The 23,820-nt window shown below is 45.4% G+C and overlaps 1 protein-coding gene and 1 long non-coding RNA gene across 4 annotated transcripts in view; one reads left to right on the forward strand and one right to left on the reverse strand.

Moving 5' to 3' along the window:
- The window catches only part of LOC144752166 (ligand of Numb protein X 2-like), a 169,442-nt gene that overhangs the window by 82,963 nt on the left and 62,659 nt on the right, over positions 1 to 23,820 (forward strand). For all 3 annotated transcript variants that reach the window (XM_078640094.1, XM_078640093.1, XM_078640095.1), the window contains exons 3-4: positions 11,806 to 12,035; positions 21,352 to 21,548. In XM_078640094.1, coding sequence (XP_078496220.1) covers positions 11,806 to 12,035; positions 21,352 to 21,548 — 427 coding nt within the window. The remainder of the gene's footprint in view (positions 1 to 11,805; positions 12,036 to 21,351; positions 21,549 to 23,820) is intronic.
- The window catches only part of LOC144752167 (uncharacterized), an 85,775-nt gene continuing 83,815 nt past the window's right edge, over positions 21,861 to 23,820 (reverse strand). Inside the window, exon 3 of the long non-coding RNA XR_013594036.1 lies at positions 21,861 to 22,178. This is a non-coding gene — a long non-coding RNA (uncharacterized LOC144752167). The remainder of the gene's footprint in view (positions 22,179 to 23,820) is intronic.

A 23,820-nucleotide genomic window follows, 5' to 3' on the forward strand; every position in this document is an offset into this window, starting at 1 on the left:
TGCGCTCCCCTGTCACTTCCGTACTTCACAGTAAGGCTTGTATGGTGAAGATGCGCTCCCCTGTCACTTCCGTACTTCACAGTAAGGCTTGTATGGTGAAGATGCGCTCCCCTGTCACTTCCATACTTCATAGTAAGGCTTGTAGGGTGAAGATGCGCTCCTGTCACTTCCATTCTTCATAGTAATGCTTATAGGGTGAAGATGCGCTCCCCTGTCACTTCCATACTTCACAGTAAGGCTTGTATGGTGAAGATGCGCTCCCCTGTCACTTCCGTACTTCACAGTAAGGCTTGTATGGTGAAGATGCGCTCCCCTGTCACTTCCGTACTTCACAGTAAGGCTTGTATGGTGAAGATGCGCTCCCCTTTCGCTTCCATACTTCACAGTAAGGCTTGTAGGGTGAAGATGCGCCCCCCTGTCACTTCCATACTTCACAGTAAGGCTTGTATGGTGAAGATGCGCTCCCCTGTCACTTCCATACTTCATAGTAAGGCTTGTAGGGTGAAGATGCGCTCCTGTCACTTCCATTCTTCATAGTAATGCTTATAGGGTGAAGATGCGCTCCCCTGTCACTTCCATACTTCACAGTAAGGCTTGTATGGTGAAGATGCGCTCCCCTGTCACTTCCGTACTTCACAGTAAGGCTTGTATGGTGAAGATGCGCTCCCCTGTCACTTCCGTACTTCACAGTAAGGCTTGTATGGTGAAGATGCGCTCCCCTTTCGCTTCCATACTTCACAGTAAGGCTTGTAGGGTGAAGATGCGCCCCCCTGTCACTTCCATACTTCACAGTAAGGCTTGTATGGTGAAGATGCGCTCCTCTGTTGCTTCCATACTTCATAGTAAGGCTTGCATGGTGAAGATGCGCTCCCCTGTCGCTTCCATACTTCATAGTAAGGCTTGTAGGGTGAAGATGCGCTCCCCTGTCACTTCCATACTTCATAGTAAGGCTTGTAGGGTGAAGATGCGCTCCTGTCACTTCCATTCTTCATAGTAAGGCTTGTAGGGTGAAGATGCGCTCCTCTGTCACATCCATACTTCACAGTAAGGCTTGTATGGTGAAGATGCGCTCCTCTGTCACTTCCATACTTCGTAGTAATGCTTGTACGGTGAAGATGCGCTCCTCTGTCACTTCCATACTTCGTAGTAATGCTTGTACGGTGAAGATGCGCTCCTCTGTCACTTCCATACTTCATAGTAATACTTGTATGGTGAAGATGCGCTCCCCTGTCACTTCCATACTTCATAGTAAGGCTTGTAGGGTGAAGATGCGCTCCTGTCACTTCCATTCTTCATAGTAATGCTTATAGGGTGAAGATGCGCTCCCCTGTCACTTCCATACTTCACAGTAAGGCTTGTATGGTGAAGATGCGCTCCCCTGTCACTTCCGTACTTCACAGTAAGGCTTGTATGGTGAAGATGCGCTCCCCTGTCACTTCCGTACTTCACAGTAAGGCTTGTATGGTGAAGATGCGCTCCCCTTTCGCTTCCATACTTCACAGTAAGGCTTGTAGGGTGAAGATGCGCCCCCCTGTCACTTCCATACTTCACAGTAAGGCTTGTATGGTGAAGATGCGCTCCCCTGTCACTTCCATACTTCACAGTAAGGCTTGTATGGTGAAGATGCGCTCCTCTGTTGCTTCCATACTTCATAGTAAGGCTTGCATGGTGAAGATGCGCTCCCCTGTCGCTTCCATACTTCATAGTAAGGCTTGTAGGGTGAAGATGCGCTCCCCTGTCACTTCCATACTTCATAGTAAGGCTTGTAGGGTGAAGATGCGCTCCTGTCACTTCCATTCTTCATAGTAAGGCTTGTAGGGTGAAGATGCGCTCCTCTGTCACTTCCATACTTCACAGTAAGGCTTGTATGGTGAAGATGCGCTCCTCTGTCACTTCCATACTTCGTAGTAATGCTTGTACGGTGAAGATGCGCTCCTCTGTCACTTCCATACTTCGTAGTAATGCTTGTACGGTGAAGATGCGCTCCTCTGTCACTTCCATACTTCATAGTAATACTTGTATGGTGACGATGCGCTCCTCTGTCACTTCCATACTTCGTAGTAATGCTTGTACGGTGAAGATGCGCTCCCCTGTCACTTCCATACTTCGTAGTAAGGCTTGTAGGGTGAAGATCAGCTCCATAGAGAGTTCTGTCGGCTAACAAAGTCATTCAGAAACCGACATGAGCATCCGTGTCTGTCAGATCAGAGCTACTCTTAAAGAGGTTGAACAGATAATGGCTGCCTCATCCATGAACTATATGTGATTGAAGGGATCACCTTTCCTGTTGTTGGCCCTATACAATTATGAACATATTATACATGCAAATCCTGTCTTCTTACATAATATGGTCACCAGCTTCGAATTATGTTCCTCTCAGCGGAAATGATGCCGAGGGTCTGTACTTTATGTAATAACGGATGGGCCTCTTTTGTTCTGCTCGTCCCAATAATGTACTTTAGCTTGTCTTCAGTCTCATGTACTCTGTGTTCACGTTCTAGGACCTCTCAAAGCACCTCTTTCATTAGGCAGCGCCGCAAGATGTATTTCCAGGTTCATGTCCATGATGTCTGTCTCGCGAGTAGGTACCTTAGGATCCGGTACATGAGGCCTCGTAAAGATGCAAGATGTTTAGGATTCTTCTAAATTCCATTTGCCCTTTTGGAAAAATTGTCGTCTTGAGGACAGGGTCTGTGATGTTGGCATGAACTTAGATGTTGGTGCCCGAGCTGATCAAACGCCACTAATGCTCCCGACTCGAGGGCGTGTCTTACTGCCAGAGGCCCAAACGGGTGTAGCCCCAAATGCCACACGTGATGCCTCGACAGGGCTCAACACCGACACGACTGAGAAACGCTTCCTGCATAACCCAAATATGACAAAAAGCTAGTCACCCCCCCCCCCCCCACCACGCAATGCACTTGACCCCCCCCCCCCCCCAAGCTAACTGAATTTATTAATGACACCTCTGTTATAATTAAGGTAAACCCATTACGAGATAGTGACCCCACGTCACAATGAGATCCCCTGCACCGGCTAACGAAGTGAGGGGGACATGCAGTGACGGATGGAATGAGAGTTATAATAATGTAGAGACTACACTACTGTTGCTCTTCGGCCAAAGTTTACTTGTATTAATATGTAGAGTATTGTTGCTGATGTTATAATGGATATATCTTGCAATATTGTAAAACGTGTGCAACCCACGCCCCAAGTTGTGATCGCCAATGCATATAAAACACATGACTACGGTACTACGCTCTTATGTTATACATTTGTAATGACCAGCGGAAACACTGGACTATGCAGTCATATCCTATGTAATTGTGTTAGCGGTGGATGCATACTTGAGAAACTAATAAATAATAATAATAATAATAATAATCCACATTTGTAAAGCGCACAATCACCCGTTAGGGTCTCTAGGCGCTGGGGGCCGTCGTTAAGCAAGCTATTGCCCAGAGTCACATGGTGCTGGGCCGCCGGGGATCGAACCCTGATCCTCAGATTCCAGCGTCAGTCGCCCTGGCCGCGGCGCCACCTCTTCCCATAAAGATGTATCCCAAAAAAATAAGTAGTGAAACAATTACTTCTCGTGTCAAAAATTCAGCTGGCGCTTGGCGACATACAGGCGTTCACGGAGTTGTGGGGTTACAAAGTCACTCGGTCAAAAACGGAGCTTTTCTTATTCAGTTCATCTGGAGCCTATCTCCCAGAAGGGATAACATTTATTCCTTTAAACCCTATTAGATACTTGGACCTATATGTTACAGACGACTTCTCTCAACTGTTTCATTTAAATTATGTAAAAACACTAAATCGAATCGAAAATCTTTTAGATAGATGGTCGCTTTTACCACTGACCATAATAAGCCGAGTCTCCCTAGTAAAGATGTCGATACCTCCCTTGCTCATTTTTCTGTTTTTAAATCTCCCTTTAAAAATACCAATCTCATATTTTAACTAAGTAGATAAAGTGATCTGTGAGTTTGTGCTAAAAAAACAAACCCAGGTTAAGTTAACTATTTTACAATTGGACGTAGAACAGGGGGGCTTGCACTACCTCCTGTATCTACTTGTTATCAAGCTGCGCTACTTAGTCTAATATTGCAGCTAGTGGCCCCTTTCTCGAATTTTGACGATTTCTTATTTAGTCTCATGTTAACAGAAAGTGCAATTAAGTTACCCCATTCCTGCGCACATCAAAACTACCTAAAAAGACAAGATCTAAGGTTGTGAACATGTTTCTAAACCGCATGCCGCGGTTCGATACATTTGATAATGTTCCAAGGTGCCATTCATATACCTCTCTCCAAGACTGTGAACTATGGGGTCTTCGTCTTTCGCGTACGGGATTACAATCCTATAATAGGTTAGGCTTTTGGAAGCTAGGTGACTTCTACAGAGGCACTGATTTGATAACATGGGAAGCTTTTGTAGCGCAATTCGTTCTCTAGGGCTGTGTTCTCTGGTTAAGCTTCAGGCAGAGAACAAGCTTTTTTTATCCGAATAATTATAAAATAGTCAATGAGAGGGTAAGAACAATCTTAAAAGCAGCCTTCGAGACAAATTTAACTGGTAGCGGTAATTGGTACTGGTTCCTAAGACGGGATATAAATAAGAGTCTTGTTGAAATGATGCTCCCTAAAATTGCTCCGCAGTCTAATTGTTGGTTTAATATTCAGGAATGGCAGCAAGTGTGTGAGCTCGGGCTTAGGCTTTTAGGCGGTCAACTTTTAAGGATGTCCTTTCTCTAAAGGTGGATGTTGTATTGTACTCCCCTCGGACTACATAAAGGGTTTCCTTCAATCCCGAACACGGTTTAGATGTAATCTGGCGGAGGCAGGTGACTGGACACATATTTCCTTCACATGCCCTAGATTACAACATTTCGGGGAGGAGGTGTTCAGGTTTATCAGTCTCTGTATGTCACTGTTAATCCTACCATCAACATCGCTGGCCCTATTTGGCTTTTCTTATGCAATTAGTCAGCTACCAAAACATTGGCGATATTTAGTTTTCACAGCCATAGCGGTAGCCAGATAGTTGGTATTGCTAAATTGGCGATCCCAGAAGGTGCCTACAGTGGGGCAGTGGCTTCTTAACCTGGATCGGGCCTACCAATTTGAAGTGGCCTACGCGAAAAGGGTAGGGGCGCTTCATAGATTTAGGCAGACTTGGGAGGGCTGTGCTTTGACCCTATATACAAATGATAACCTGTAAAATAGGCTATCTCTGTCATAATGTAAAGAGAGGGGTTTCAATTCATAATCTGAATATTTGTTCTTCTTTTTTTTTAATTATCAAGATGAGGCCAGCTTGTAGCAATATTTCTTGTACCTTTTTATCTTGACTTGTACTTTGTGGGTGATAGTGGGATGTGCTCCATAGATTATTGGTTTTACATCATGTATGAATTTGCACTAATTATCGACTATTTTAATGAGATTGGGTATTCTGTAAGCTTGTCTTTTGTATGTACCTTGATTATTATGTTTGCTATTCACGCTCAATAAAAATAATAATTAAAAAAATATAGATGTATTTTGACATCGCCATTTTAATGTATTTAAATTTGTAAGGTGTTTATTTCCTGCTGAAGACAAAACCCTTTCGAATTTCCATGAGTTGTGGATATTGACGTCATCTAGGCAAACCTGCTACCTCTTTAAATACCTGAATTTAGCCCCCAAAAGGTGGTCAGTTAACTTTAGGAACTTGGCTACGGGTCTGGCGCATGACACCACTCCACTTCTGTTAAGTTATACATTGTGCAGCAGAGAGTAGATTATGCAGAAAATCCATCTAAACTTGGCAAGACTTTACTAATAAAGTCTTCAAATTACTTAATAACTGTTTGTAGCCTTTCTTTGAATAAGAAACTTGAGCTTTTGTTAAACCTGTGCTATAAATTCTCGCATCCAAAAAGCAAAGGTGTGGTAGACATGTTGATTGTCCCTGAGGGATCCCGGCAGACCCTGCTGAGCGCTGGACTTACACCTTGGCTTTTTTAATTTGTGACTCTGCTGACTGCTAGCAGCTTACCTGGCTATTCCTTCACCGTCCCGCTGATTAAGAGCGGCGAACGGCAATCTTGTTTTTAACCTGACCCCACCCTGCCCTCCCGACTCCTCCCCCACCGCGTCACTGCCTACTTAGGCTCCGCCCCTCCCCTCGCGCGTTGTCTAAGCCCTGTGGCGGAGGGCTTCGCGCTGAGCGCTGGACTTACACTTTGGCTTTTTAATTTGTGACTCTGCTGACTGCTAGCAGCTTACCTGGCTATTCCTTCACCGTCCCGCTGATTAAGAGCGGCGAACGGCAATCTTGTTTTTAACCTGACCCCACCCCGCCCTCCCGACTCCTCCCCCACCGCGTCACTGCCTACTTAGACGTTCCTCATGCGTCAGCGCAGCGGACGAGCGCAGCGGGCGCGACGTTGGCGCGCCGGAGTCGCGCCAGAGTTAAGCCCGTCTGCGCCCGTCCGCGGCAGATCGGGGCAAGGGGCCACTTCTCATGGCTCTCGCATCCAATATTCATCCGCGGCTTTGATCCGACTGCAGGGCCATTGGCCCCTCGATCCTCGTTCCATCCATCGGATCGCACTGCTGGGCTGCAACTCCCCCTGTCATGCCTGCCCATCTGGTTACCCTCCCCCTCACGCGTCACCGCCGCCCCCTGCCCCACTTACCACCTGTGATTCGTACTCTCCCCCATTATCTATCATTTTACTCAATACCAGATCTGCCGTTAAACATCACCATGAACTTTTCACTCTCTTAGACACTGATAAACCCGACCTTCTACTGCTGACGGAAACGTGGTTCACTGAAGCCTCCCTCCCTTCCCTCCTGGCTACCCTTCCCTCGACTTATTATGCCATCCGCGCAGACCGCCCTGGCGGGAAAGCGGGTGGAGGCGTTGCTTTTATTGCCCGCTCTGATCTCCAGTTTCAAGTCCTCCCTTCCCCCTCCCTGGGCGGAATCGACTATCTGGTGGTCCGCTCTTCCTCCCTTTCCCCCCATCTAGCCATAGTGCTAGTTTATCGCCCTCCTCAACCAACTCCTTCCTTTCTCCCGGCCTTTCAAGACCTACTTGGCACCCTGGCGGTCAATTATGCCTCGGCTCTAGTCCTCGGGGACTTTAATTATTGGCCTTCGGACCCTAAGGAGTGTGTGTCATCTAAGGAATTTTCAGAAACCCTTCTTTCTCTTAATTTTATCTCTTTTGTTCACACCCCTACTCATATTCACGGGCACATCCTTGACCAGGTCTGGTCTCTTAACTGTACCCACTCCACGCTGGTTGTTGTCCCTTGCACTTGGTCCGATCACTTTATAATTTCGTTTTCCCTCAGTTTTTCATTGGTCAAGACCCCTACTTACATTAAAAACTCATGGGCTCGCAACTGGGGCAAGGTCAACCTGTCTGATCTCTCGACCGCACTCCGGACCTCCCTTCCCCTTTTATCGGGACTAGATTCCGCAGCCCAAGCCAAAGCCATTGATTCATGGCTCACGGAAGGAAGCGATCGTTTAGCTCCTCTCCGGCGTACCTCGATTAGGCGCCCTAAAGACGCCAATCGGTGGTTCAACACCGAGCTGAAGGAATTGAAGCTTACGGTTCGAAGGGCTGAACGCAAATGGAGACTGGATTATTCTCCGAATACCAGGACCCGGTACGTTCACCTCCTGGGGACCTATAAGCAAAAAATTACTGAGGCCAAGAAAGCATATTTCTCGGCGAAAATCTTAGCTGCCGAGAATCAACCAAAGGAGATCTTTGCCATCACCCATGATTTGGCGTTCTCTGACCGGACCACACTCAAGCCCCCTCCCTCCCAGAAACTTTGCGATTCACTGAATCTCTATTTTGTCGACAAAATCACGACAATTAAATCTAACATCCCCCCCCTTCCCCTGCTTTTGTTGACTCTCTCCCTCACCCTGTCCCAGCTTCTTTTAATTCCTTTCCTCCTCTTGCTGAAGAACTTTTTGTGTCCCTCCTCCCTAAAATTAAGTCCGGCTCCCCATCTGACATATGCCCGGCTCATATCCTACGGCAAATTTATACTGTCTGCTCGTTGCCCCCTCTGGGCTTCCTTAACGATTCACTGGCCCGAGGGGTTGTCACTCCATCGTTAAAAGCCGCTTCCATCGTCCCTATCCTGAAGAAACCGGGAGCCGACCCCTCTGTGATGGCTAACTATCGCCCCATCTCCCTTCTCCCTTTTCTGGCGAAGGTGCTGGAGCGGCACGTTACATCTGCACTCAGCTCCTTTGCCGAGGAGAACGGGAGGTTGGCCCCATGTCAGGCGGGATTTCGTCCAAGGCATTCGACAGAGTCAGTGGTGGTGTCAGTATCAGACACCCTCAGAGAGGGTTTGGACGCCGGTAGACCTCAGGCGCTGGTCCTTCTTGACCTGTCCGCCGCTTTTGACACGGTGGATCATTCCATCTTGCTTTCCCGTGTCAAGGCGGCGGGCATAGGAGGATCAGCCCTCATCTGGCTTTCGTCCTTTTTGAGGGACCGGACCCAGGCGGTCCATCTTGGGGAGTTTTCAGCTACCCCCTGCCAGGTCCAGTGCGGTGTTCCCCAGGGCTCTTCTCTCTCTCCTTTACTCTTTAATCTGTATATCGCTCCGCTCATCTTTGCCCTACAGCAACTGGAGGTCTCGGTATATAACTATGCCGATGACCTCCAGCTCATCTTCAATCTTTCTTCTACTCCTGACTCCATCTCCAATTTCCAATCTACTCTATCTTTCATCAGGGACTGGATGAACTTCAACCACCTGAAACTCAATCCCGATAAAAACGGAACTTGTGGTGACGGGTGGTTGCTCCAGTCCCTGGAACTCTCTTTTCTGGCCCCCCTCTTTTGGTTCTCCTCCTACTCCTGTTTCCTCTGTTAAGACTCTTGGTATTAAGCTAAACAATCAACTCACTATGCACTCCCAGATTGGCTCTGTGGTTTCTTCTTGCTTTCTTGCTCTCCGCACTATCCGTTCTATTTCCCGTTTCTTTTCTTTCCCTGCACTCAAGCTAATTATGTCCGCACTGGTCCTGTCCCGCCTGGACTACGGGAACATTCTGTACAATGGTATCCCTCAGTACAGCCTCCGTAAATTGCAATTAGTGCAAAACCAGGCTGCCCGCCTTGCCTTTGGTCTGCCTAAATTCCACCACACCTCCCCCCTCCTGAAAACTCTTCACTGGCTCCCGGTGCGGGAACGCGCCCTGTTTAAACTAGGCTGCATGGTGTTCCAGGCCAGGACTGGCCTGGCCCCCCTATTCATATCTTCAGCCATCAAGGCTTACGTCCCTGGCAGAGACCTCCGCTCTTCGGCACAACTCCTCCTGGCTGTGCCCCGTTACCGGAAGAAAAAACAGGGTGGCTCAAAATTTTCCTTTCTTGCCCCCATGTTCTGGAACTCTCTCCCTTTTTATCTTAGGTCCCTCACTGACTACTCCGTCTTCCGCAAAACTCTGAAGACCTTTTTATTTCCTCAGGCCCTTCTCTAGTAAATTGCCTATTTTTCAGTTGCCGTTTTAGTTACTGTTCTCGCTCAGTTGGTCGCCTTCTACTTTAGCGCCAAGAAACCGCCCAGGTGTATGTTGCGCTCAATAAATATTTTAAACTTAAACTTGATTCATTCCTCCTGGCCTCTACATTCTGGGGGGCTTTGCGGTTGGCTACACCTAGTCTGACCTATCTGCAGGCTGGACTCGCAACCTTACTTGGCTTGCCTGCATTGCACTGCTGTACAGGTTGACAGAACAATTTCATTAAACATAAAGATATATCAAGTGGTAACACCTCATGGGGTGTCCAGGTGCCTGACGGTCTATACCAGGAAGTGACCTTTGTGTTTAGTTAATAATTGTTGGGCCCTGAGAAAAGTAAACGGGCTTCGTCTGTGCTAACAATAGACTGAGCTAGAGGAGCCCCACTCTTTGTTTATACCTAATGTTTACCTAGTGACGAGCATCAGGTTGGTGGCATTCAGAGAGACTTAACTCATAAGCTGAGATTTCTCTACCAGATCATGCTCTGCCTGTGAACTAGGAGTGACTGTCCCACATGGCATCATCTTTTCTTTTCTAAGAGATGGTATCTAGTGTTTACTTGTGGGAAGGAGAGAACAATACTCTGATAGAGTAGACCTGTGGATCTTAAAATCACACTTTATTAATTTACAATGGATGGAAGCAAGGAAGATTTTTGTACAGCATCCACTTTAGGACATTCTCAGTTCTCACTCCTCATCCCTACTTCTCATTCCTACTTTTCATCCGTCGTCCCTACTTCTCATCCGTCGTCCCTACTTCTCATCCGTCGTCCCTACTTCTCATCCGTCGTCCCTACTTCTCATCCGTCGTCCCTACTTCTCATCCGTCGTCCCTACTTCTCATCCGTCGTCCCTACTTCTCATCCGTCGTCCCTACTTCTCATCCGTCGTCCCTACTTCTCATCCGTCGTCCCTACTTCTCATCCGTCGTCCCTACTTCTCATCCGTCGTCCCTACTTCTCATCCGTCGTCCCTACTTCTCATCCGTCGTCCCTACTTCTCATCCGTCGTCCCTACTTCTCATCCGTCGTCCCTACTTCTCATCCGTCGTCCCTACTTCTCATCCGTCGTCCCTACTTCTCATCCGTCGTCCCTACTTCTCATCCGTCGTCCCTACTTCTCATCCGTCGTCCCTACTTCTCATCCGTCGTCCCTACTTCTCATCCGTCGTCCCTACTTCTCATCCGTCGTCCCTACTTCTCATCCGCCGTCCCTACTTCTCATCCGCCGTCCCTACTTCTCATCCGCCGTCCCTACTTCTCATCCGCCGTCCCTACTTCTCATCCGCCGTCCCTACTTCTCATCCGCCGTCCCTACTTCTCATCCGTCGTCCCCACTTCTCATCCGTCGTCCCCACTTCTCATCCGTCGTCCCCACTTCTCATCCGTCGTCCCCACTTCTCATCCGTCGTCCCCACTTCTCATCCGTCCTCCCCACTTCTCATCCATCCTCCCCACTTCTCATCCATCCTCCCCACTTCTCATCCATCCTCCCCACTTCTCATCCATCCTCCCCACTTCGCAAGGGAGAGGGCCTTTAACAATCAGTATAGCCTGAGGCATAATAGCCTTACAGCCCTTATGCCTCACTCTATACCGGTTGTTAAAGGCCCTCTCCCTTGTTATAACTCTGATTCAGGCTCATTAACAACTGGTATAGCCCTCGGCAGCGGGATATAAGGCTATAGTAGAACATTGGAATGTTCAGAGCTCCATTGAAGACATTGAAGTGGTTCGGAGCTTATAGTGGCTGGTATAAGCCCAGAGATCCAATATTCTCCATGTTTCTCCCTTTTTAATTTAGAACATTCTACCCTCAGTGGGTAGAATGTTCTAGCAGCCGTATAGTCCTTCTGCCTCAGGCTAAACAGGTTGTTAAAGGCCCTCTCCCTAGTTTTAGGCCCTCGCATGCAGCTCCCGCCTATAACTCTGGTTCAGGGCATTTATTAACCGGTGTAACCCTTTGCAGCGGGCTATATGGCTATGGTACTAACCGGACTTGATAATCAATCATCGTGCAGGTGTTGCCTGTATGAGCAGTAGTCATTACAAACATGTACTTCTGTTTTTGTAATATGTTGCTTGAATTGAGGTGTGAAATGTGCGTTGGGGCCTTTGAGTGCCTCGAAGAAACAAAGTGCATAAAAGCTAGGTACACTATCTTGTGTGCTGTGCATTGCCTGACATTTGCCTGCTTTTGACCTCTGATAATGTTTGCTTTTATACTGTTCCCATCAGATGTCCTGGTTTTAAAAAGCACAGAGAAGAAACCGAAAGGCCCAAACACCCACACTCCAGTAGACACAAAAAGGATGCCATTATCAGGGTTGACGCTGATGGGCAAACCGAGGCGAGCTTGCCAAGCCGCATGTCTGCACTGGTTGCAGATAGTTCTAGTGCTGCGGTGGTCTCCATGGGCACACCTGAGCCAGGTTTGGTGAACCCAGCATTTGAAGAGGCTGATGAGGGTGAGTCTGTTGAATATGTATTTTTTTTTTAATTTCTGACATTTGAACACTTAGTAATAATAGTAGCGAAACCTGATTCTTTGATGTTTTTTCATGTCCCAAAGCACTTCTGATAAAGGTTTTGTCTTTGGGGATAAGTGATGGGAGGTGAGAGATAAAGCATCATTCTGACCTTAACTTAAAATTATGTGGGCGCTGGGAACCCACCCTGGGACCACCTAGCTCTATGCACATCTTAATTAAAACGCTGGAGCAGTTTCGTCATGCGCCTGTTTTGAAAATCAGCAGAGGGGAAAACTGTGCTCTTTCCCCCTTGGGCACGCTAGCAAAGGTGGCTTGTGAGGAATACCCAGATGAAGGCCTGCACTGGGACATAGACAGGTTTCGATATCTAGGCATGCAAAGAGCACACAGCTGATAAACAATCTAACTATAATAAGGGATGGGTACTTGACAGTCTTCGAGCCACTGTGAGATTCTAGATTCCTCTGTCCTTGACGGGTAGTATTGCGGTGGCTATTATGGTATTTCTCCTCGCTATCACTATAAAACACATTGTGCAATATCCACGTTTAGCATTCAAGGAGCTCATCGGGTTTTCATCCTTGTTGGTATGACCAAGTAGGAGAACTAACGTTGGACTGGATCTTTTGAAAATGGGCAGCAAAGGTGGAGGCCTTGGCCTCCCGGACCTCGAATTAGAATCTTGAGGCACCTGCAAGATACTGCCAGGACATAGATCACGATTGGCACATGGGACATTGGGACTGGAGACATTTCAGTTACTTTTGATGATGGAGTGGGAACGCATCCCCAAGTACTGCCCTCGCATTGTACTACAGAGCACTCGTGCATAGAAAGTAGTGCTGAACAGAGTGATGTGGCGGCCCCAGTTCTCCATATCTTTAGATATTACATGATTGCAGCCCTTCAGAATTATTAGCAAAGACATGACCATAGTACTCTGGAGGGGAGGGGGCTGTCGCACTCTAAGTGACCAATATCCGGGTGATGGGTTTGTCATCCATATGGAGACACAAGATCGGTTTGGGGTTCATCCGGGACAGTTCCTGCAAAATGCAAAATTGACTAATTATTGACCTATATAAAGCCCTATGGTCATAGGCAAAAGATTGTATTGACAGCTTGCCAATAGTGGGATGTAGACTTGGAGGACCCATTGACAAACTCAGAATGTAAGACGTGCACTAGCTCAGGGACTGCCTAGCAAAGCACGGTTGAGACTAACACATTTGAGTTTCTACCACAGCACCTAGCAAATGATGCTGGACAGTAAAACACAGCTATTATTAGGGAGCATTGAGTCCCTAACATCCCTGAGCCCTTTTATCACTGCACCTGCTGCACTGTTGATAGCTACACCACATAGAGACTCCCCATGCTACAAGCCTCGCAGTCATAGTCCAATGCTGAAAAGCCCATGGGCAGATGCCCATCCCTTTAGTACCCAACCATGGCAGTAAAGTGTAGGTGAGGGAGGGCTTCTTCTGGGCCTTGCAACGTTGGAAAATGCTTGTGATGCCCATGGAAAAGTAACCGCATAGCAATGATGCCTTTGGCTCTGGTGCAAAGTAAAGGGTCCTGAGACGCCCCTTCTTGCCCCCTCCCAACCCAGGGGTGGCCAGCATGCCTCGCGGGTGGGAGGGCGGGCAGGCGCAAGGGGTGAAGGGGGGGGGGGGGGAGGTGGGACATGGGCTGTTGGAAAAAAATTAATAAATAAAACTTACCTTGCTGCCGCCACCGCCGCATCTTCTTTCCTGCTCGCCTGTGTCCGACTCCAGGTCAGAACCGGAAGCAGGCAGCCAGGCTCCCATTCCTAAGCCAATCACAACGCTGCAATGCAGCGTTGTGATTGGTCTGAGCGTCTGGAGGAAAAAATAAAATGCTAACATTCCGATATTTTATTTTTTCCTTTCTTTGCTGCTCCTAGCAGTGGGGGAATGCTCCTCCGCCTTAGCGGATGAGTCGCCACTGTCCCATCCCCTGGGCCTCGCATCAATCCCCCTTCCCCAAGATATGACCCAACATTGTAAAGCCCTGCAGAGGGTCACCACCTTCCCTGGACCTTGCTGCCCTGGTCTCCCACTGCAAGCCTCCAGTAGGGTGTCTAACTTTCATCATCACTTCACAGGACAACTTGTGCATGCGGGATACATTGCGCGTTGCAGAGACATCAGAAATTATTAGCTGGGGAGCAGGGAGGCTATAACTCACATAATACATTTTTGGGGTTTCATTCTAAATTGCTGTCCTGTAAAGCAGGCCATCTTAAAAGATAACTCTTCTGGAGAATGAGTTTATCGAGTGTGATTACTATTCATACTATATTTGAGTTCTAATGCCTTTTCCACCTGTTGGAGTAAGTCTTGACTGCTCACTATTGTAACTTTACAGGGACAAGTTGGAAAATGAACATCTCTGGTATCCAAATGGAATTAATTAGTCTTAAAGTAGCGAACACCAGTGGTCAATATCAGTACCTACCACCAGTTTGAAAACTAAATTGATAGTCATTTAAGGTGATTTCTTTGTTGATTCTGTGACCCCCTTCCCTGTTCGACTAGCTAAACACTTTGTCGTCTAGGGCAGAGTCTGCTGATTGATAACTCAATCTTCTGATTCAGTGAGATCACTTTTGCTCCTAAACAATTAAATTGTTTAGAAAGGTTGTCTTTTTTTCTGTAGCATTGTGCGAATTGCGACATACTCCATTCACGCTTTCCTCCAGAGTACAGCCTTGCTGTTGCCAAACTATACATTGCTTCAAAGGCTATTTAACTTCATAGACCGGTTTGTTACTGACATTGGTATCTGCCCTAAGGTAAACCCTGAATGTTAGGACTGATGCCAAAGCACACTATCTTTTAAAATTAGTTTGTGGCTTGGTAAGCACTTCCAAGGACATTCAAACCAATTAGAGGTCATATTCTTACTCTAAGATGGCTATAAGCATTTCAGTACTCTACGGCGTATGACCAAGGCCGGTAAATCTGCATATATGGAGCCTCCAAGTTGCTCTCACATTCTCCGTGAACATGAAATCAGTGGGTCATGCTTCTTCTTGCAGAGCGTCCAGGGGATTTAATCACTTTTAGCATAGTTACATAGTACCTCACCAGGTACGCCCAACACTCCCAGGGTTGCCATAAAGGGGGTACCTTGGTGATTAACCAAGTCTTTTTGTTCAACTATGTTCAGGAAGAGAGTGGAATTCTGGACCAACACACAGTGCTGGACACTTCATGGTGTTTGTGGTGTGACCACTCTGCTTTCTGATGCTGAAATAGTAGCAGTGCATTCACCACGGTCCCCAAGGATCAATGATTTTATTGCTGAATTTAAATATCAAAGGGAGAGCTTCCTTAATAGTTCATGATAGTGACATCCATTTATCCCTCAATATAGAACCATTGTAGTGTGCTGTTTGCCAAACTGACATCATTTAGAACTTCAAGACAGGAAATGACATTTGCTGCATCATTTTGGATTAGTCAAAGTTGAAACTGAAGATTGAAACACAATCCTAGGCCAAGGAAATATGTTGACACTGGGCTAATTGCTATTTGTTCGAGTATAGGATGAGATTGCTAGAGATATGCATCTCCTCCCTGGCTGTTACAGAGGATGGGGGAAACCTCTTTATGCTTAGTACAGTAAGGTGGGCTGGGGCTAAATACATCTTCAGATGGCATATATTCCACTATCAATGCTACAGCAATTCTTGCTGGGTGCTGGACTACTTTATTTCCCATTGTTCATGACGAGCTCAGCTCGTCATGAGCACACAAGCAGTGTAGTGCATGACGAGCTGAGCTCGTCATGAGCATGGAAGGGGTAAGACAGAAAAAAAGGTTTCTGTTTCCAGATACCTGAGAGCCTAGCTAAGGAAAGGACAGCCACTGCTCAATGTGGTTGGCTGTTGGAAGTAGTGTCTAGTGTATATCAAAGGAAAAATTGTTCCTTTTGTAGGTGTCCCCTCACTCACCGGGGTTGCCCCACGGTGACATGCTTCATCATTGGGGCCATCCCAGTCCTCTACGGGCTGGGGCGTGCTATCCAGGAACATCTGGACACATTGAGTTTAGGATAGCCTATCTCCCTACCCCGTTTTTAATACTACCACCTAGAGGCCAGAATAAAGTTTATTAGGAACCTACTGGGCAGGTAACTTTTAATTTTATCACATAGTCCACTCCCCACAAATACACATGCACCACACATAGTCCATTAAGTGCTCCTACGTAATTCGCAAGTCGCAGCACGCCCCAGCCCGTAGAGGACTGGGATGGCCCCAATGATGAAGCATGTCACCGTGGGGCAACCCCGGTGAGTGAGGGGACACCTACAAAAGGAACAATTTTTCCTTTGATATACACTAGACACTACTTCCAACAGCCAACCACATTGAGCAGTGGCTGTCCTTTCCTTAGCTAGGCTCTCAGGTATCTGGAAACAGAAACCTTTTTTTCTGACTTTAATGACTGGAGGGCGAGCCTAGCTATAAAACCCTCTAACTCCCTTGTTCCTTTTCTGACATGGAAGGGGTAAAGCAGCATCTCCGTGTCTGCTGACGTGTCAATGCAGCGCCATGGTCAAGGTGTTGGCTATCAACAAACCTGATTCCCATACGTCAACAAGCTCCTTCAGCTGTCAAGACTGTAGTAGTTCCCATTAAGCCTTAACCCTTCCACGCCCATATGGTTTTCAATCTGTTCCAGCTAAAGGTAATCATGAACTCTTGTGTCTATGTAAATTATTTTGGGACACAATGGAAATCTCATTGTGTCTCAGTTCACAATTCCTAGAAGTTAGCTTGGTGTCTGCACATCATCTTCTCCACTGTAGATGAAATGGGATCCCTCTGCTCTTGGCAGGAGGATTGTAGTTGTTTGAACATTCAATACAAAGTAGTGGCCCTCTTCTGATGTCAGAGTCTCAAGGTTTTCACCTGTTCATTTAATGCAAAACCTCAGATGATCTTCTAAAGAAGCTTCATCGTGCATCCAGTCGGTGGGATTCACACTTTCCAGACATATGCCCTGACACGACCAATTAATGACTGACTTTTGCCTCACTTGTTAACGTGGACCAATCTGCGTAATGGTAATTCTCCCCTCTGGGAAGGCATGTCCTCATCGGAGCATTTCAACATCACCAGCATTGACAAAGACCTGTACTTTGTCATTGATAGTGTTTTTTTAGCTCACATCCTCCAGCATCCCTGTGGTCTTTCTGACACAGCACAGGATGCAAAGTACACATAATAGTTCAACTTTATTTCTTTATCTATTACAGCATTTCATCTGGAAAACCCCCCACATCAAGCCTATCGGCCAACTTAGAAAAAAATCTTTGGAGTTTTCGAATCCCCCTTTGTTTCTGTTGTAAAACATGTTATTCCATTTTCAAGAGAACTTGCCGCTTCAGACCTCGTTCCCTCACCAGATTTAGACCGCTATTTCTACTTTTTCAATTCGTTTTTTATTAAAATGTAGAGCACTAAGGGCCAAGTCTTGCTATCTAGCTGCAACTCCAGTGCTGCCAAGTTTCAAAACTCAAGGATAAAGCAAAGTATTAAATGCCTCCTTTGAGGATTTTTCCGCTAACCAATATTGCTGTGAATACCTGGAGGAAACAGCTGATTAACAGAAACTTCTAGGTGACTCATTTGATCACTCTTAAGTTCTCTGCAGTTTGCCAGTTCTGACAGTTCCTGCAAAGGGACAGAGATGCTTCTTCAAGATGCCCATTTCAGACTACTTACTAAAGCGGTATGTGTCAATTCGTAGACATTTCTAACCTAATCCTATGCTAAAAGACCGATCACTTCCTCCCTAGTGATTTCAACGCTCTAAAGTGAACCAACAAAGCTGTGTTGCATCATATAGTTTGGGACTCAACAGCTTTCTCTGAGCCTCTAAAGTCTTGCTGGTGCTTATGTAAGGTCCTGTCAAAGAAAAGCGGAGATTCCGCCTAGCAATACTGTATTCATTCAATTACTGAGAAAGTTGGGGACAGAGGAGCAATGCCATTTTGAACCGACTAACTCCTGAATAGTATTTCTGTAAGTCCATTGGCTGGTTCCTGCAGCTCTACAAAAATTGTAATTGTGGGTCAGAGTATCATAAAATTTATCTTACAGTACTCTTATCTTTGGAGTTGATGATCAGCTAAGGTGAACAAATCCATCAAACATATTTTGCATTTCACAAAAAAGGACCTTATGTAAATTGTCTGCGTGTTTAAGCACAGATACTTAACTACAGGGGCCTATTCACAAAGGTAAATATTCATGCGTCAAAGAAGACCACATAATTTCCTACGCAGACAACACCCAACTCATCCTCTCACTCACAGACGACCCCTCCACCACCAGAACCAACTACCACAGCTGCATGACAAACGTTGCCAACTGGATGAAGAACTGCCTGTAGCTGAATACAGACAAGACGGAAGTACTCATCTCTGGCATCAGCAGTAACACATGGAATGACACCTGGTGGTCATCAGACCTAGGACCGGCTCCCCACTCCCTCCAACCATGACCGAGACCTCGGGATCATCATTGACAACAAGCTCACCATGAAATCACAGATCCATTGGGTCTCCTCCTCCTGCTTCCTCACTTTTCGCATGCCACGTAAGATCTTGAAGTGGCTACCCCTACACACAAAACACACTGTGACACAGGCCCTCATCACCAGTCGACTGGACTAAGCAATACCCTCTATGTAGGAATCGCTGCACACCTCAGACCTCAGACCATACAAAACACCATAGCCATACTCATCCTCTGCCTTCCCTGATGAACCCACATCACACCCCACCTCAGGCAGCTCCACTGGCTCCCCAAACAGAAGAGATGGCAATTCAAGCTGCTGACCCATGCACACAAGGCTCCTCACAACCAAGGACCTGCATACATTAACCACCACCTCAACTTCCACCAACTGCCGAGAAAACTACGATCTGCCTCCCTTTCTCTTGCCCATACTTCTCACATCTTCCGAAGCAGAGGTGGAGGATGCTCCTTCTCCCACATCACAGCAAAGACCTGAAACAGCCTCCCCACGCACCTCCGGACCATCACCTCCCATCCGGAATTCCAAATGACCAAGACCTGGATGTTCGAGTAAGTTTCCAGGACCTGCAAGCACCTGGATACCCTATATGGTTATTAGCCGCACTTTATAAATTGATTGATTGATTGATTGTTGTGTAGGTTTGCTCACATGAATATTTATCTATACACTTTTTTGGTATTTACTATTTTCAAGAGGTGATATCCACCTAAGGGTAAGCTTGTATGTATCCACCACCTGGTGGAGCTTCCTACAACAGGATTTATGAGTGTACATTTACTGCAATTAACTTTTAACACATAGCTGGAGATCTCCTTCTATAAAGAATATTCAATACGTTAAAAAAACAATTTCATATATTAAAATATAAATGTAAAATGATTAACTTAAAGCTAATAAAATGTTGCAGCATAATAATTCATTAAATGAGTATTAAATAGTTAATTACAATATATTTAATTTATAAATAATATTTCTTAAATGTAAATGTATTGCGATTTATATAGCGCACGTATCACCCGAATGCATCAAGGCGCTTGCCTTGGGAACCCGTCCTGGTATTCCCCTGTGAGATAACCCCAGCAGGGTATCCACAAGGTGAAAGCCAGGCACCCGCCGCGAGGGGCCGTAGTGGAGATTAAGCAAGCTATTGCCCAGAGTCGCAGAGTGTGAACCCGTGAGTCGAGTAGGCACCGGACCGAGAATTATCGAGTCTGGAATTTTTGAGCCCAAGACCCGCCTAGGCGGGGAATTGAACCCTGGTCCAGGACCGATCTCAGCTTCCGATTATGCCGCCTCTAACCCCTGAGCCACACTTCTCCACTCCACTTAAGGAATAATGAAAACCTACAGTAACTTTTTTGTTTACTAGGCATTAAATGTTATGTAGATTTGGAGACCGCATTATCAGCCAGAAAGGTATCCTTGTTAAGTTATGTGCTAAATTTATTTATGATTACATTTCTTTAAATGATAAATTCAAGTTTTATTTGAAACTAAGGTTACTACTTATACACAACATGTTATACTTAGTATATGTATGTGTGTGTGTGTGTATGTATGTATGTATGTATGTATGTATGTATGTATATATATATATATATATATATATATAATGCCAACCTATTTGAACATTTTATTTGTTCAACACTAGTTCCTATTGGATGTTATCTTAAATCCCTGTGGCCTATGGGAGTGTGTGGCAGTACTTGTGAGTGAAGATGGCTAGGCTGGAGTACACCTTTAGGGCTGTAGTAACTTTTGAAGTGTAGTGTGTGACTACCAATGGGCTTACTCTTTTGGGGTGGGTGTTTGTAGGTACATGACTGCTCATCAACCCCTCCATAAATTTCTTTAAAGGCCTCCCGTTTTGTAGTAAGTATTCCCCATTGACCAGCCACCCCTTCTTGTACCTTCCACATTTACTACTAAAATGTAGCGGTACGTGCGTTGAGATCACCACCGTGATGGAGCTCTCTTTATAGAAAAGATAAGGGATGCGAAGGTGGACCTCTCCACTTCCATAGATTAGTGAATAGCAATTCGTACTACATGAGTAGTACATCCAGTGCAGCTTGTGAATATGCCCCTAAATGTGGAAGCAGAGAAAATGAGTTACAAAGCAAATGCTGTGATGGAAGTGTTAGTTGGCATAACCATATGCAAGTGCTTATGTTTTGGTCTGCTCTTAATTATTTTCACTAGCACTTCTTCTCTAAAGGTTTCCTCTTGTAGCTAGTTCTTTCTTATGATGCTAGTAGGCAATGGTCCCACTGGTGGAGGGGCAAGTAACACAGCTTACCACTCCATTGAATTTATCCTTGTTGTCTCTAAACCAAGAAAATGTCTATACTTAGTGCTTTATGCCATACATGCCTTAAAGACAATGCTTGTCAATCTACAGATGTCTTTCGCTGGCCAACGCACAACACAAATCAAACCACTGCCTGGAAAATGTTGTGTATTGGGCTGCTCTTTGGCTTCAGCTTATTTTTGCTGAAGTTGTTCTTGAAGTAAATTTGGAATTGTGTTAGAGTTTTTGTGAAGATTCCAACATGTTGCCCAGCAGTGGAATGTGTTGCCTTCTTGGATGAGTTAGTAACTTTCAAATTTTCTGTTTGTATGTATTGAGGTCTTCTCAGGTGTGGGCTTGAAGTGGAAGTATCCTTAACGTAATTAAATAACACGTTTTTTTGTTTTTTTTAATTTTACAGACCATTCTCACAGATCGAGTCTTGTGGCTGAAACGAACAGAGTGGAAATTAGTCGTGAGGATCCCGAGGAGGAGCTGGGGATGCGCATTGTAGGTGGGAAAGATACTCCGCTGGGGAACATTGTTGTGCAGGAAGTACTTCGGGATTCTCTGGTTGCCTTGGATGGGAGAATCTCACCCGGAGATCATATCCTTGAGGTAGCTTACCGCCTTACCTTTTCATGTGATAGTACTTTCTTACTTTTTATGTCTGGTCAGCTGAGCTCCTGTTTCTTTTAGTTTATAAAGTACAGAAATCTGTATCAATTATGGATATTAATAAACAATTAGATGCAGAGTTTACCCTGTGTTTCAAGGCAACACATCAATATTGCTAAATTACAGCATTGCCTTCAGTAATGATGTACAAAGACTACAATGATGTTCTAGATTGCAGGCCCGCACAAGCCAAAACGTTTAGAAGAGCCCTTAAGCTGTAAATTTGTGAACGTATCTTGGACAGCTTCACTGCTTTGTTTTTATTCTGAGATTTGCTGTAATGTAATACATTAGCACTACTGCCAAAGCACTATACATTTGTGTGCCAGGGCATGCACACAACTCAATGAAACATGGAGACAACACAAGGAATTAAATATCCTAGCAGAAAAGAGCATGTAGAAACCTCCTGTCTCCCCTTTTGTCTGCTTATAATAGTTATCAGCTCCCTGTGGTAGCGTGCAGCATTCACTTCTTCTGCATGGGGAGACGAATAGGAAAGTCCCAGTTGACCTTGTAGCCTTGACTGGTTGGAGGAGGTCAGTGTTGAGACTGAGGATCATCAGGAGGCTGAGAAGAAAATGTCGAAGAGTTAAGATTAGAGCCAGTCTAATTTCGGACTTGTGTCTCTCGAGGAACAAAACAAAAACGTGATGGATAGATTGCTTGCATTAAAGTCTGCTCATAGTAATTACTCTGGGCCGCAATCCAGTACATTATTTGTTTTGCCTACTGTGCCATGTCAGACAAAAACTGGCCACAAGGAAATCCGGCTTTTGTCCTCCTCCACTAGGAATAGTCCAATCCACAAGAGATTTATGGTGGTGTCGCTCACTATAACGTACACATTTCGGTGAATTGTAGGGTTTCTGTGTAGCCCTAAAGCCTAAAGTCCTTTGAACTGAACCCCAAATGTTTTAGGCAACATTGTATGTATCTATCTATCTATCTATCTATCTATCTATCTATCTATCTATCTATCTATCTATCTCCATCTCTCCCAACAAGTTGCCCAACAGAAGGAAAGGCCCACACAGGAAGGATTCGCTGGTAAGTTACTTTAATGAAAGCTGCCGCATATATGGAAACCGGATTCTTCAGCAGAAATGTCAATATGCCTACGCGTTTCGTGCGTATGCACTTCTTCATAGGCAAAGTTCATTCACGCATGCAAGGTCAATTTCAGGCACTTAAAGCTTCATCAGAGTACCCGCCCATGTGGGTGTGGCTTCCAAGGCCGTGGAAAGATGCCCCGCTGCTGAAAGCGGACTCTGAGTCAACGCCAATCTGCGCACTCGTATCGGGACAGGTGCTGTTAAATGAAGATAGATATATATATATATATATATATATATATATATATATATATATATATATATATATATATATATATATATATATATATATATATATATATATATATATATATATCCCTCCCTCCCTCAATGAACTGCCTAAGACAAGACAGGAGACAAACCATTTGCCCACGAAATCAAAAGATGCAACAAAACAAAGACTCAATCAAAATCGGAGGGAGAGGCGAAAGTGATTCCGGAAGTGAAAACCCCAACAAGAAGCAGACCAACAACCGATGGAAATGAAAATAAACTGCACTGACAACTACATGAATGCTATAATCCACCTATCACCCATGGTCCTAGTTGAGGCTGAAACACAATTACTCTCAGTAGGACTGTCTTATTGCCCCGAAAGCAATTTCAATTATGTACAGACTTGTGTAGATATCTATAAATTTATTCGGAAATTAAAACTAAGAAAATACCATCTAGTGATTAAAATGAACAACAGAAATAAAAACAATCTGGACTCGGAAACCACCTACTTGGGCAATTCGAATGTTCTAATTGCAGCAGATGCTGAATTATTCTTGGCATTCTAGCAACTAGAACAGGAAACCAAAGAGGATCAGAGTGAATTGGGTAATCCAACAGGCATCACGTTTGGAACAATACATAGCAACTACAAGCCAAAATCCACATTCCAACCGGTTGCGCCAAGAGACTCACTTGATATTTTTAATGAACATCATGTGCACGTGAAAAGTATAATTACAAGCAGGAAAATATATTAAGCTGATTAAAAAAAAAAAAAAAAATGACAAAACCATTATCAGGAACTCCGATAAGGAAGGGAATATAGTTATATGGACAAGACGAGACTACATGGAAGAGGCGACTCAACAATTGAACAG

This window comes from Lissotriton helveticus, chromosome 4_2 (genome assembly GCF_964261635.1).
Source record: "Lissotriton helveticus chromosome 4_2, aLisHel1.1, whole genome shotgun sequence".
In the NCBI taxonomy this organism is placed as follows: Eukaryota; Metazoa; Chordata; class Amphibia; order Caudata; family Salamandridae; genus Lissotriton; species Lissotriton helveticus.